The sequence below is a fragment of the Cicer arietinum genome, chromosome 2 (assembly GCF_000331145.2).
Source record: "Cicer arietinum cultivar CDC Frontier isolate Library 1 chromosome 2, Cicar.CDCFrontier_v2.0, whole genome shotgun sequence".
Classification (NCBI taxonomy): domain Eukaryota; kingdom Viridiplantae; phylum Streptophyta; class Magnoliopsida; order Fabales; family Fabaceae; genus Cicer; species Cicer arietinum.
This window is the reverse complement of record NC_021161.2, coordinates 12,087,022-12,101,113: the sequence shown is the minus strand read 5'-3', so window position 1 is coordinate 12,101,113 and position 14,092 is coordinate 12,087,022. Positions and strand designations below refer to the sequence as shown.

General features: G+C 32.0%; 1 protein-coding gene and 1 long non-coding RNA gene across 2 annotated transcripts; both read right to left on the bottom strand.

Annotated features, from left to right (window-relative positions):
- Positions 1 to 272: 272 nt before the first annotated feature.
- Positions 273 to 1,121, bottom strand: LOC140919260 (uncharacterized). Its single transcript, XR_012161855.1, has 2 exons — positions 920 to 1,121; positions 273 to 572 (listed from the first exon to the last, which is right to left on the bottom strand). It is a non-coding gene; the product is annotated as an uncharacterized lncRNA (long non-coding RNA).
- Positions 1,122 to 11,001: 9,880 nt separating this feature from the next.
- LOC101506689 (uncharacterized) lies at positions 11,002 to 12,402 on the bottom strand. The gene is made up of 2 exons (XM_004490117.4): positions 11,549 to 12,402; positions 11,002 to 11,233 (listed from the first exon to the last, which is right to left on the bottom strand). The coding sequence occupies exons 1-2, from the start codon at positions 12,338 to 12,340 to the stop codon at positions 11,192 to 11,194; spliced, it is 834 nt and encodes a 277-aa protein (XP_004490174.2). The 5' UTR covers positions 12,341 to 12,402; the 3' UTR covers positions 11,002 to 11,191.
- Between the last annotated feature and the right edge of the window lie 1,690 nt (positions 12,403 to 14,092).

Genomic DNA, 14,092 nt, shown 5'->3' with positions numbered 1-14,092 from the left:
GATGGGGAGTAAGGGGTGGTAGTATAAGAATTAATTATTATGGATGAGAGGGATAGATTGTATATAAAAGTACGTGAGAAGATTAGAGATGACGGAAGACACTAATCAAACCTGATGATGGATTTGAAAAAGGTAGTAACTAATGCAAGTTTGAGAAGGGTCGAGTCAGATATACTATTATGGCACAGAGGAGATATACTATTATTATCTCAGCTCTACTTAATTTGTATAAAAACTCAAAATATATAATTATATAGTCTAGTTAGAGAACGTATCAATCAACCAAGTTTATTTATGAGCAAAATTACATCGTTATCTTAACAAACTAACTAATCAATATTATACTATGTGCATATAACATCGCTAAATAGTGATAGTAAAAACGCTACCAAGAATGAGTCACATGTAGTAATAACGCTACATATAGTGCAAACTAGAAACGGTAAAATTGTTTAGAAACATTAATGGCCTCAATGAATTTCTGGTGATAATGGGTTTGCTGCCACAACTTGTTTAATTCAGTGTCGATGCTGTCGCATACAATCCACTATACCATAGATAATACCATACACCTGAAACAATAATTAATCGTCACATTTTTCATATTGTATAATATAAGAACGGACATGTATGATCAATTTAAGCTGTGTTGACTAAATTTTTCCCAAATATACAAGTTTTGCGACTAACTACAATTTAAATCCATCGTAACTATTTACATGCATAGATCAAGATTCTGATATGAAAAAGCGAGACAAAATAAATTCATATTTATAAATTCATTTTTGCCTATCCTATTTATTATGATAAACGTTATTACATCTCCCAATTCTTTATATTTATTTATACAAGAAGATAATTAAAGAAAAAATTTAATAAATATGAGAAATAAAGAGCAAAGAAAAGGAACTATTCCTACCAAGACAATGAAAAATGGGAGTATGATCATTAAAACTAAGCGGCTGTATGTTTCTTGCTGCGGTGGAGGTTGTTCAATACCCAGTGGTTGTACTGGTTGTTGCGGTGGCGGTGGCCGTGGCGGTTCTGGCTCTCCGTTGATTAGTTCCATGGCGATTTTTATTTTTCAACAGTGATTTTAATTATTTTGAACGAAGATATTGAACCAAACTGTAACTTAAGTAAATAAACGTGTGTGTATATATATAGAGAGAGAGAGTTTTATAAATTACTAACTGAATAACGGTCTTATATTTAGTCATTAATTAGTCAAGCAATCTCTCATTTCAAAACTAACTTTTAGTTAGTTAGTGTTCATGAAAACGTTTGTTAATTTTCACATTTGGTTTGTTAATTATTTTTTATGAATTTTGTTTTAATTGTGTGTTTAATTTATTATTTTACGGCCTGTTATATGTATTGTGAATATGTCGAAGTCAAATTTATTAGTTAACTTTTGTGTAGCAAATCTGCAAAAGTAGATTTTTTATGCTTATTTTCAATAAAATAGTGACGTTTTCTTAGCCACGGTGCATGCCATTAATGCAAGCATATCATTAACCATGTGAGATTTTAGCTATTGAGTGTTCAAAAAATCAAAAACTAAATCAAATTGTAGAACTTAACTGAACTGAACTGTTTTTGAACTAAACTGCTTTATAAAAATTGAGAATCAAACTGTTTTCGAACTGATTTTTTAAAATTAGAACCGAACCGATTTTCAATTTGAAAAAACCGAACTGGCTTTCAGTTCAAAAAAACTGAACCAAACCAGTTTTTATTTCAAAAAACTTGAACTGGATTTTTTTATAGAAATAATTTAGGGTAGTTATGTAAAATTTAGCCTATATAAATAAAAAAATTAAGTTAAAACGGTTCGATTTGGTTCAAATAATAAATTGGTGCACCAATTTATAAAACAGTTCGGTTCGGTTTTTTGAACTGAAAACTAGTTCAGTTTGGTTTTTTCAAACTGAAAACCAGTTCGGTTCAATTTTCAAACGGTTCTAGTTCAAACTGAACTTTGTCCACCCCTAGTTTTACCTTTACTTTGTTGAGAATTTTCAATATAATTATTGTGTTACGTTCCTCTTTTCTCATATTATTTTTTAATTGTGTGATTATTTTTGTTATGTTGGAATCAGAGTCATTAGTTCATGCTTAGTGTCCCATTGTAGCAAATTGTTATGGTTTTAGATTTATAGAAAAAAAAATTAGTATGTTTTGTGGTTGCAGTATAGATTGATCTTCCACATCAAAATTTGTTATTAAAAAGTGCGGTAGTCATTATGCCAAAACAGAGAAAAGACAACATTATTTTTGACCTCTACCAGCACTTAAAAACATAGTTTATTTCAGAGTTGTTGTATGTTTAAGCAACACTTTTTAATTAAGTGAAAGTATAAACCTTTTAGACAACACTAATTTATAATAAAAAACATTATCTAAAAGCACCTTTCAACAACGCTTTTAAAATAAAGGATTGTCTAATGACATTTTTAGACAACACTTTATTCAAAAAGCGTGTTATCTAAATGTGTTAGATAACACTTATTATTTAGATGTTAAACTTTATCTTTCCATGTCGTTTTTTTATATTTTTTCTCATTCGTTGTTGATTATTCTAGAAGATTATGGCTGTACTCAATTAAGAAGAAGTTTGATTCCAATATTTAATGAGTTCAAAGCACAAGTAGAGCTTAAAATTTGGAAGAAAATTAAGTGTTTGAAGACCGAGAATAGAAGATAATATGTTGTTGGTGAAAATATTCAAAAGATACATATTGACAATCAAAAGTTACAGAGAGATTAATTAATATTATAAATGTTTTCATTCTTGTATGTAAAATACATTCAAAGAGATACACAAATAATAAAATATACATTCATATTTTAACTAAGTGATTAATGATTGAAAATACACATAAACATTTGTGGTGATTTAATAATATAGATTTAATGAGTTGTTGAGAGACTATGAATAGTAAATTAAAAAAGGTAAATTTTTAAAATATGTGAAAGACAAAGTGTATTGGAAATTATAAAAGTCAAAAGTGAAAGAGAGTATAAACGGAATTAATAGAAAAGTATTAAAAACTCTAAAATTGATTAAATATTAAAAATAATTGAGGTAAGTAATGTATTTATGTTGGAGGTTAAGTTTTATAGATTCTTAATATATAGATATCCATAATAATTATAAAACATAATGTTTAGTCCAAATACACATTCTATTTTAACTAATTAATTAATGAAAAATCATTTTTGAACTAATTGATTAGTGACAATTTTTTTTTTTACATTTTTTGAGATAATATTTGAATTACACACTAATAATCAAAAGATACAAAGGGAATAATTGATATTATAATTTTCCTCGCTCTTGTATGTAAAATATATTCAAGAGATAAAAATAAAATTCATATTTATTTTTTAACTATGCGATGGATGGATGTTTAAAAATACACAAATATTTGAGTATCATCTTTGAACTAACTTATCAACAATAAATTTTTTCTGATTGTTGAGAGAGTGTGAATAGTAATTTAATAAAGGAAAATTTGAAGAAAGAGGAAGATAAAGTGTATAATAAATAGTAAAATGGAAAATTGAGAAAGTGTATAAGTGGAATTAATTGAAAATAGTAACCAAAACAACCCATAAAATTGATGAAGTGTTGAATTGGAGGTTCTTTACTTGGTTTACAAACTTTGAGAAGGGAGAAAAAAGATCGAGAAGAAGAATGATAAGAATCAAAATCTGCCTTTTTATTGATTTTGTATTACATTACTATGACTTTTCTTTAGCTTACTTCTTATACATGACATTTGTGCAACTAACTAACTATCTCATAATTGCCGCACTCACTAACTAAATGATTTATATACTTAGTTAATTATGAATTATATAACAACACACCCTCTTAATTTGAATATCTAAGTTACAAACTCCTAATTTGTTTCTTAAGTCCTCAAATTTGCATGTCCTAAGTGTTTTGGTCAGAATGTGAGCCACATTCTCCTTTGATTTGCAGTAACTTAACTCAAGCTTTCTTTTATTGACTTGATCTCTCAAGAAATGATACTTGATCTCTGTATGTTTGTTTCACCCATGACCAATTGGATATTTTGCTAGATTGATTGCATATTTGTTGTCCACTTTCAACTTCATCACTTACTTCTCTTGTATGCTCAGCTTTTTCATCATTTCCAGCCATTGTGTTTGACTAGTTCTGTGTACAATTGCTATATATTCGACCTCACAACTTGATAATGCCACAATATTTTGTTTCCTTGAGCACAAAGAAATTGTTGCACTTCCAATCATGAAAATATACCTTGAAGTATTTTTTTCCTATCTTCAGCGTCTCCACTCCAATCAGAATCAATAAAACCTAATACTTGTACTTCTGAACTGTTTTGATTTCTTGAAAACACAATTTTGTAGCTCATAGCCCCTTTGATGTATCTTAGTATTCTTTTGGTTGTTGTCATGTCTGGCTTCCTTGGCTCCTCCATAAACCTACTAATCATTTCAACACTATATGCAAGATCAAGTCTGGTGTTGTTGAGGTACCTCAGTGAGCCTATCAATTGTTTGTACATGGTGGCTTCTACATGGTTGTAGAGGTACCTCAGTGAGCCTATCAAACACTATATGGTTGTCTTTCTCTTGTTGACTTTCTTGGATGCTCAGTTACTTCCTCATTATCACCTTCTTCATTGGCTTCTGCATTTTTTCTCAACATCACTATTATTCTGATTTTCTAAGTCAACTGTCACATTTTTATTCCTACTACTTGTTTCATCAGCTTTCCATTCCCAGCTCTTATTCTCATCAAACACCACATCATTACTAATAATAACCTTCTTCTGAATTGGATCCAATAATATGTATGCACTAGTTATGTGATATCCAATCATAATCATGGGTTGAGCTCTTGTGTCTAGCTTTCTTCTATTTCTTTTAGGGACATGTCTATAGCACAAACAACCAAAAATTCTCATGTGATTCACATTGGGCTTTCTTCTTGAGCATGCTTCCTCGGGAGTCATTTCACCAAGTCTCTTTGTTGGACTCCTATTGAGAATGCATACAACTGTTGACACAGCTTCAGCCCACATATTATTTGGCAACTTCTTCTATTTTAACATGTTTCTCACCATGTTGAGTAGGGTCCTATTTCTCTTTTTAGTAGTACCATTGTATTGAAGAGTATACAGTGTCATTATCTCATGATCTATACCTTTATTCTTATAAAAAAAAATTGAATTATAAGGATGTGCATTCACCTCCACCATCCGTTCTCAACATTTTAATCACCTACTAGCTTGTTTCTCAGCAAATGAGTTAAATTCTTTAAAAACCTCAAAATCTTCACATTTCTTGTTGAATATCTTCTTACCACTATTACCACTACTTTAACCTTTCTTGTTATTCCCTTCCTTGTCATGCTAAGAATTCCCACGTTTCTCGTTTCCATAGTGATTTTATTTGTTCTTCCATTTTCCTTTCCCTTACTTACTTTTCCAGCCTTCATTTCCACATTTCTTGGGAGCTTGTGCCAATAGTGCTTGTTTTGTCACCTTTTCTTGAGCCTTTCAAATCTCACTTTCTTTAATTCTCAACTCATGAGCTTCTAAGGATCTTTATAATTCCTCCAACTACATCTTTTCCAGATCTTTAGACTCTTCTATTGCTACCACAATATGATCAAAATTAGAAGTTAATGTTCTTAGCACTTTATCTATCTGCATCAAATTAGTAATTTTTTCACCATAAGATTCCATCTGATTTGTCAAGGTTATCATCCTTTTAAAGAATTCAACAACTGTTTCTAGACTTGTCATGTATAGCAACTCATATTGGCTACGTAGAGCTTGCAACTTCACCTTTTTTAACTTGTCACCACCACCATAGCAATTCTTCAATACATCCCATGGTCCTTTGGTTGTTTCTTCATCCACAATTTCGTCTAAGATATTTGGATTAACACATTGGTGAATCAAGAACAGATATCCTTGCAACTTTTATTCTTCTATTCTTTAATAATGGTTTTTTGTGCATCAACCGCATTTTTTAAAATTTCAGGAACTCCTTCATCAACAATTTCAAGCACATCTTGAAATCTAAATATCACTTTCATATACGCACACCATCGTTCATAATTTTTTCCTTTGAAGATTGGACGATTTGCAGGAAAATGACCATTAACGTTTGTGTCTGAATTTGACATCTTGATACGGAAGCAATCGACCAGGCTTTATTATACCACTTGTTGGAATAAGGGAGGTTCTTTACTTGGTTTACAAACTTTGAGAAAGGGAGGAAAAAGTTTGAGAAGAAAAATGATGAGAATCCAAATCTACCATTTCATAGATTTTGTAATACATTACTATGACTGCTCTTTAGCTTGCTTCCTATGCATGACATTTTTGCAACTAATTAATTGTCCCATAACTGCCACACTAACTAATTAACTAAACGATTTTATACTAAGCTAATTATGAATTACATAACAATCAAGTGTAGATTTCTAGTTGCATGTTGCCGCTTCATTTCAACGATTGATATTAGTAGTGGATACCATCAAATCAGACTTGAAATAAATGTCAACAGATATATTAAAAGATGTCAGAATTTTCCGTTTGGCCAAGACAAAAAGCCGAAACACCTTGGAAACATGTTAGCATTGACTTTTGCTTTAGATTACTTCGAACTGAGTCATAAAGATTTTGGAAAACATATTTCAAAATTTTGTCGGTAAAAATCTATAACAGTGGGATGTTATCCTTGCACCAGCTTAATTTGCTTATAATAATTAAACTAATCAAGCTACATAAAAGTGTCATTTTTAAATGGTATACGACACTTGATCACATTGTCCTCTAAACTTAACCTCTTAGTTGAATAGGCATTTGTTTAGTGCAAATGTAGAATGTGGAATTAAAGAATTCAAGAAGTTGCATGAACAGGTTCAATAGAGAATTAAGAAACAAAACTCAAGATACAAGATTAATCGTAATAGGCACAAAAGACAACAAATCTTCAAATTTGGAATGGATATGTCCGCTGAAAGAAGGATTTCCAAATCAATCAAATGCCAAGTTTTCCCTACAAGTTAATGCTCCCTTCAAAATAATGCAGAAAATCAATGATACTGCTTAAAAGGTAGAACTATTTGGAACTTATGGTGTCTCAACAACCTTCAATGTTGCCAATTTTTCACCATATATGAATGATGAATTAGATATAAAAACCACTATGAGTTTTTTTCAACCTACCATTGACTTTAAGCCAACCAAGCCACTAAGTTTAACAACCTCAATTTTTACTAGATTGTGTTTCCATTCATGCAATGAATTGCTATAACTATTTCAACTATAAATTGGCCTCTACGATTAGTATAAATAAGGCCAGTGTCTCCATGTATTTGCTCACCATTTTAACTTTGATTTTTTTGTAAAAATCATGAAGTTTGTAATCATTTAGAGCCCTTGTATGTGAACTTTGGACAATAACTTAGCATTCTAAGGATTTTTAAGTTCTTGTTGATTTTCATGTTCCTCGGCATCTTCGTCTACTTATTGAATAAAGATATACTTTTGATATTCAAGACACACTCAACTCTTGAGTTTATTTATTTTCACAAATGAGTAAATATCAAATTTGGTCCCCTCAAATTAGATACTTGTATCAACTCAATCTTTTACTCGTCAAAAAGAAACTCAATTTCTTGGTTTATCAACATTATAGAATAGTCTCTAACTTATCAATCAATTAATCAAATTAGGTCTATTAAGTGGGAATGTGTCAGTTAAATGAAATGCTGACGCACAATTCCTAGAATATTGTGCATGTAGGTGTTACATAAGCTAACAAATTAACAAAATCTTGGGCAAAATTAATAGGAGCTAGGCTTGAAATATCTTTTCAAAGCATTGTTATGTACAATAATCAACCAAAAAATTCTCTCAATATTTCATCTCCTTTGTTTCATCTACTCCATCTTCCAGTTTAGGGTGTGGATATTTGAGAGTCAAAGATAAATGGTGTGGTAGAATATGTACATTTAGAAAGGTTAAAGAAAGTGAAATGAAGTTCTAGCAATACTAAGAGCATTTTTTGAAAGAGCATATACCAAGAGTTGTGAATCATCCTATCATCTATTGTGACACATGACCACTTAATAATAATATAGTAATGTTAATAGAATGATTAGCATCCACAATACTAGCCTTTCTAGGACTACCAAAAACAATTTGTCGTCCCTCCCCCACAATTTCTTTTTCGGTGTATTTATCTGATGGCAAAGACAACTTACTCCTTGACATATGAATTACACTTTTGGAACAAATAGCCTTCCTTGTTAACACTAAAAAATGAGGAGGAGGAGATAAAGAAGTCGATGATGAGATCGAGGAAGATATATTGTTGTACCTGACGAAGACCATCGTAGTTGTCTACTGGGGTGGAGGTGACGTACTCGCTAGAGAAGATGACTCTGTTGAGACTGATGATGATTAAAGAGTGGACACATTATGAGGTGAATGTGATTGTACTTCATGACGCAGAAGTTTCGGTCACTCGTAATTACAAGGTCAACCACTGGATCATTCTAGTGAAGACCTGGACCAACTACTAGTATAGATTCGTATTGGGCAAAGAATTCCCCAAATCTAATATGGTTTTTCTCCACACAAAAACCCATCTTACAGCTAGACTAGGGGTGTGTGAAAAGTTGGAAGGGACTAAACTCAACGTTTGTAGCCCTACTTGTTGGCTCAAGGTCACTAAGGGTCGCATTGACTTGCGACCCACCCAAACTCATCTTCTTTTATTAATCGAATTGATTTTAAAAAATAAAAATAAAACCGATTTTCAGTTCCAAAAAATTGAAAAGAATCGATTTTCTGTTTGAAAAAACTAGAATCGAACGTGTTTTTTAAAAAACAATTAGGGTAATTATGTAAAATTTAATCTATAGGAACCAAAAAAAAAACTCAACAGGTATAAATTAGTTTGGTTCAATTTGATATAAAAGCATTTTGATTCAGTATCATCTATATTATAACAATTGAGTTCAATTCGAACAAGTAAAACTAAGTTAAAATTTGTTCGGTTCGGTTTAGAGCAATAAACTGGTTCACCAATTTATAGAACCAATTCAGTTTGGTTTTTTGAACTGAAAATCAGTTCAGTTTTTTCGATTTGAAAACCAATTCGATTTAATTTTCAAGCAGTTCAAGTTCATATCATTAAACAATAATTGATCAATCATTACACGAGAACCATAGTAAAAATTGGGACTATCATAAGAAATGGAACCTCTCACTAAGTGATGAGCTACCATGTTTGCTTGCTTTCAAGCAAAAATCCACTTTAAACTTCGGGTGACTGGACAAAATGTGCTTATAAAGCTATGATGGTGCCAAACTCAGTTACATCAATCTTAGAACTATTATTCGCATCAACACAATTTTACAATCAAGCTCAAAAATCATGTGTTTTACGCTCTCTATTAGTGGGGAGTGGAACCTTTTCTATGCATGAAGCAATAGAGCCTTGTGGACCTATCAGTATTGGGTCGGTGTTGGGTAGTTGGTTGTCTGGTCTGTGTTACTATGCATGAACCTATCACTGATTTTGGTTGTTCCTTGGGCTTGATTTTTTTCTTTTCCTGTCTTTCTATTTATGTAGTTTCTGGGTACTCCTTATAGTCCTTTAACTTTTTATCTATTATATATATTTGCCATTAAAATACTCAAAAATCTTGCGATCGCTTCTAATTCATGAAGCCATGACAGAGCATGAATTAATCTGTTATGAAGCCATAACAGAGGATAATTTTATTACGTGACCGCTTCCCATTCATGAAGCCATAACGGAGCATGAATTAATCTGTATAATAGAGGATCATTTTATTACTATTTGTTTACTAAATGATAATTTTATTACTAGCATCTATGTATGATTTTTTTTTTTTTCTATCTTATATATATTATAATTTTAAATGACTACAATAGAAAATATTCCTTCTCTAATATTTATGTATTTTCCAAATTTATGCAAGTCGCATACTCTTTATACTCCATTAATTTCCCGTGAATAAATTGGTTGTTACTCTAATTCAATCCTAAAAGTTATGGAGATATCGAAACACCATAGATGGACACCTATTATTTTCTTACACCCATTCAACACATTTTTTCTTCTATTCCTATCATATCACGTCGCATCATTCTCTATTCCTATTTTTCACAAAATGTGAAAGGAGTGTATAGATGTCTAATGATAATTTTTCATTGAAATGAACATGACATGTTACTATTTTCTTTTGTCAACAAAAAAAATTACTATTTTCATGTAATACAATGAAATATGAAATGAAATATGAAATGAAATATGAAATGAAATGATAAAATCACGGCTGCAGTATGGTGGTATTTGCATTTGTCACGGTGACGGACTGTCTGGTGCAGGTGGTGAAGGACTATCTGGAGAGTCTGGGTCGCGATCTAATGTCGTTCTGATAACTGCAATTGTGTTTCCGACTGCGACCGTGATGGAGGGTACTGGAGGGTCTAGTTGCGAAGGAGAGTCACCTGGTGGTTGTTCTTGCGGCTGCGGGGGAGAGTCTTGGAGTGATAGTGCTGACCGTGGCGGAGAGTTTAATGGTGATTGTTGTGGCTGCGTCGGAGAAACTATTGGTGGTGGATGCTGCTGTGGTTGTTGTGGCGGTGGAGAGTTGTTTGGTGGTTGGTGCGGTGGGCAATCAGGTACACGTAGTTCTTCTTCTTCTTCTTGAAGAGGCGAATTGGGCACTACTTGGTCCTTATCAGAATCCATGGTGATTTCACACTCTCTCAAGTTAATGGTATCTTGGATGGAATGTTAAATTGATTAGATATTGGATTATGTGTGCGACTATATATTGAGTAAGCCTTGTTTTCTATAATGTGTGAGTTTCAATTAACTGACTGACTAACGGTATTACAGTTAGTTAGTTATTCGTTAGGTAGTTCCAATTCAGATGCTCATTGATATCTTTGCCAATTTATTTATTACTTGGGGATCCCCTTGGAAGAATTCAGAGAAAATTACAAAGAATTCAGAGAAAATTATCCAACTAGAAGGAAAAAATACTCTCTACCCACTATAATTTTTAAGGAAACACAAATACACACACCCCTTGGCCATCGATAGTGCTGAGCAATGACCTCAATACCTTTGATCAAGACTTTATGTGTAAATAATGATGACGGAAAACGTACACCTGAAACAACAATCATCACCGTTTCATATAGTTGTGTCGGTACGATAGATAAATAAAGATTCATTCTCGTCATTGTGATCAAGACATTAATTAATTAATTAATTAATTAGTTAAACTCCACTGATAAATCAAGAAATCACATAATTCTGTTTCAAATAATTTCCTCATCATAACGAATAAATTGAATACTACTGATTTGATTTTGATCCCAATTATTAGGCGATTGATTGTGATTTTTTTTTTTAAATATGACATTAATAATTAAAAAGCAAAAGAAGTAATTAATAATTAAAAAGCAAAAGAAGTAGAACTCACTAGCGCAAAAAGCACGACACCGGTGAAAATTAGAACAAACATGAAAGTAAAGATCCAACACTGAGGACTGCATTTGGATGGCGGGTTAGAAGGTAGTTGGGCCTGCTCAATTTGCATCGGCAATGATGAAGGAGATTCACTAGGAAGAGGAGGAGGAGGAATATCCAGATATATTCTTCGTCCCGGCGGCCACATTGGTGTCTTGTCCGGTGCAAGAACTAATTCTTGGTCCGGCCGTGGCTGCCGGGATAGTGAGTCTTCTTCAAGAATTACTGCATGTTGTGGCCGCGGCCGTGGATGTGAGACCGGTGCAAGAACAATTTCCTGCTTCGGCCGCGGCTGTGGGCGTAGTGAGTCTTGTTCAAAAACTATTGTATGCTGCAGCCGTGGCCGTGGTGGGGAGTCTGGTTCAAGAATTAATGATAGTATTTCGTGCTGAACTCCAAGGCGAGGGCGAGGGCGAGGGCGAGGTTTAGGAATTATGTTCCTAGGCCGCTGCTCCATTCCTAGAGAATCAAGATGAGGAAATAACTTTTGCAACATTAACCGTTCTGGCGACTTATGCCACGGTAGAGGTTTCGATTTCGGAACTATTTCGTGCCACTGACGCCGCGGTGGAACTGTTTCTATATGTGGTTGAAGATATGATGGAAGTTCCTGACCAGGAAATTTTTCTTGAAACCATGAGCGTAGTAGAGAATCTGACGATGATTCTTCTTGCTGCGGCGGAGGAGAGGCTGTTGGTGGTTGTTTTGGTGGACGAGAGGTCAGTTCTTGGTGCTGCGGGTCCATGAATGATGGTTGTAAATCTAGATTAGGAAATATTTAATTGTTTCTTTAAAGGAAAGTATGAGGAAAATATTATGATATTTGATACGTTAACAAAATAAAATTCTTCCTATTATATAACTTTTAGCTGTACTCAAATTTTATTGGTTTAGTTTGAGCTTAACAATGTGACTTAAAAATGTTACTAAATGAATGATGATTCTTATAATATTGTAGAAAGCACGCGGGAATACGTTATGTCAGGTTTTGAACGTCTGAGTTTGTAATAAAATTTAGGTCAAGTTTTGAAAGTCTGAGTTTAGTATAAGATTAATTTTTTACGCCTAAGAATGGTTTACGGCCTATTATAAGTTTTTGTTTTGCCTAGTACGACCTTTTTAAAAGTTTGGCTTGAAAGCCCATTTAAAAGTTTAGTTTGAAAGTTCATTTAAAAGTCTTATTTATCTCAAACAAACATCTTTTAAACTTTAAAAAATGATTTTTGATTTCAAAAAATAGATTTTTTCTTGAAACAAACGTACTCATTATCATATTTCAAACAAATCCTCTCAAATAAACTCGGACATATTCAGTAGTAATATAATTAATATTATTATCAACTTTGAAACACTTCTAAAGGGACTACACTTATTTTATGCATGTTTTTTACTATTTGTTTATAAATTCGCATACACTATTTTGATTTAAGATTTATTTTTATTTATAAAACCTAAAATTAGAACAACTTCAATGGAGTTTTCATAAGAAAAAAATTTAAGAGATTTTATAAAGGCTAACTTTACTAAATGAATACAAAGATAAAAGAAAAAAAAAATAAGATTTTAAAGTAGTAAATATTGAAATCTTACATAGTATAATAATTATATAATAATATAAATGATTCAACTTGAAAAGAATAGGAGAAAAAAAAAACAGAAATAATATGAAATGACTAATGAGTGATTGTCTAATTGATAGACTTTAAAATAAGAAATAATATTATTAATAAATAATAATAAAAATAATATTAATAAACAATAAAATATATATAGACCGGTCTGTCAGACCTAATAAACTTTTCTAAAACTCTGATAAATAGACTTTAAAAATAATTTTAGTATAGTCTTTTTATTAAACTGTCCGACCAGGTCATATGCCCAGGTCATATGCCCTAACGGACAATCCCTAATTGAACTATTGTCAATTGTTTGAAATGTTTGAATTTATGTAAAGAAGGTCAAGTTTTATGTATCCTTCGTGCATTATATAGAGGATGTATGTCTCTTCTAAATTAATTAAATTGATTAGCCAATTCCTATTATTATGGTTTATCGATCATTTATTAAGAAGCTTCTTTGTGGTGACACGAAATTTGGACTCATGCCGAATGGGCAACAAGACATCCAATGAAACAGTTCTAAGCAAATTGGCTAGTAATATAGTTTCAACTAAGGCCTGAAAAATTCATACAATAAGTGTATATTTATGGAATTTTATTTTATTTTATGTTGATCTTTGAAATAAGTGTCTAAATACTATTCATTTAGTCTTGTGACTCATACAAGAATAAGTAGTTGTGTACTTGTATTTAAGGGGGAGTTTGCGGACAAAAATATAGGAAATTTGATAAGCAATTTGGGTGGAAACTTCGGGTACACTTTTGTGGAGTAGACAAATAATTTGTTCAGCTCCCTCAATGGTGAATATTGTCACCTTCATGTAATAGGTGGTAATACTCCCTTCCTTCTATTAATAAATGTTTGCTTAATTATAAAA

Bases quoted from the DNA above. Each gene is read 5' to 3' on its own strand.
- LOC101506689 (XM_004490117.4), bottom strand. From the start codon at position 12,340: ATGGACCCGCAGCACCAAGAACTGACCTCTCGTCCACCAAAACAACCA. The intron at 11,234-11,548 runs GTGAGTTCTACT...TTGTTGTTTCAG, and splicing joins GTGTCGTGCTTTTTGCGCTA to GTGTACGTTTTCCGTCATCA.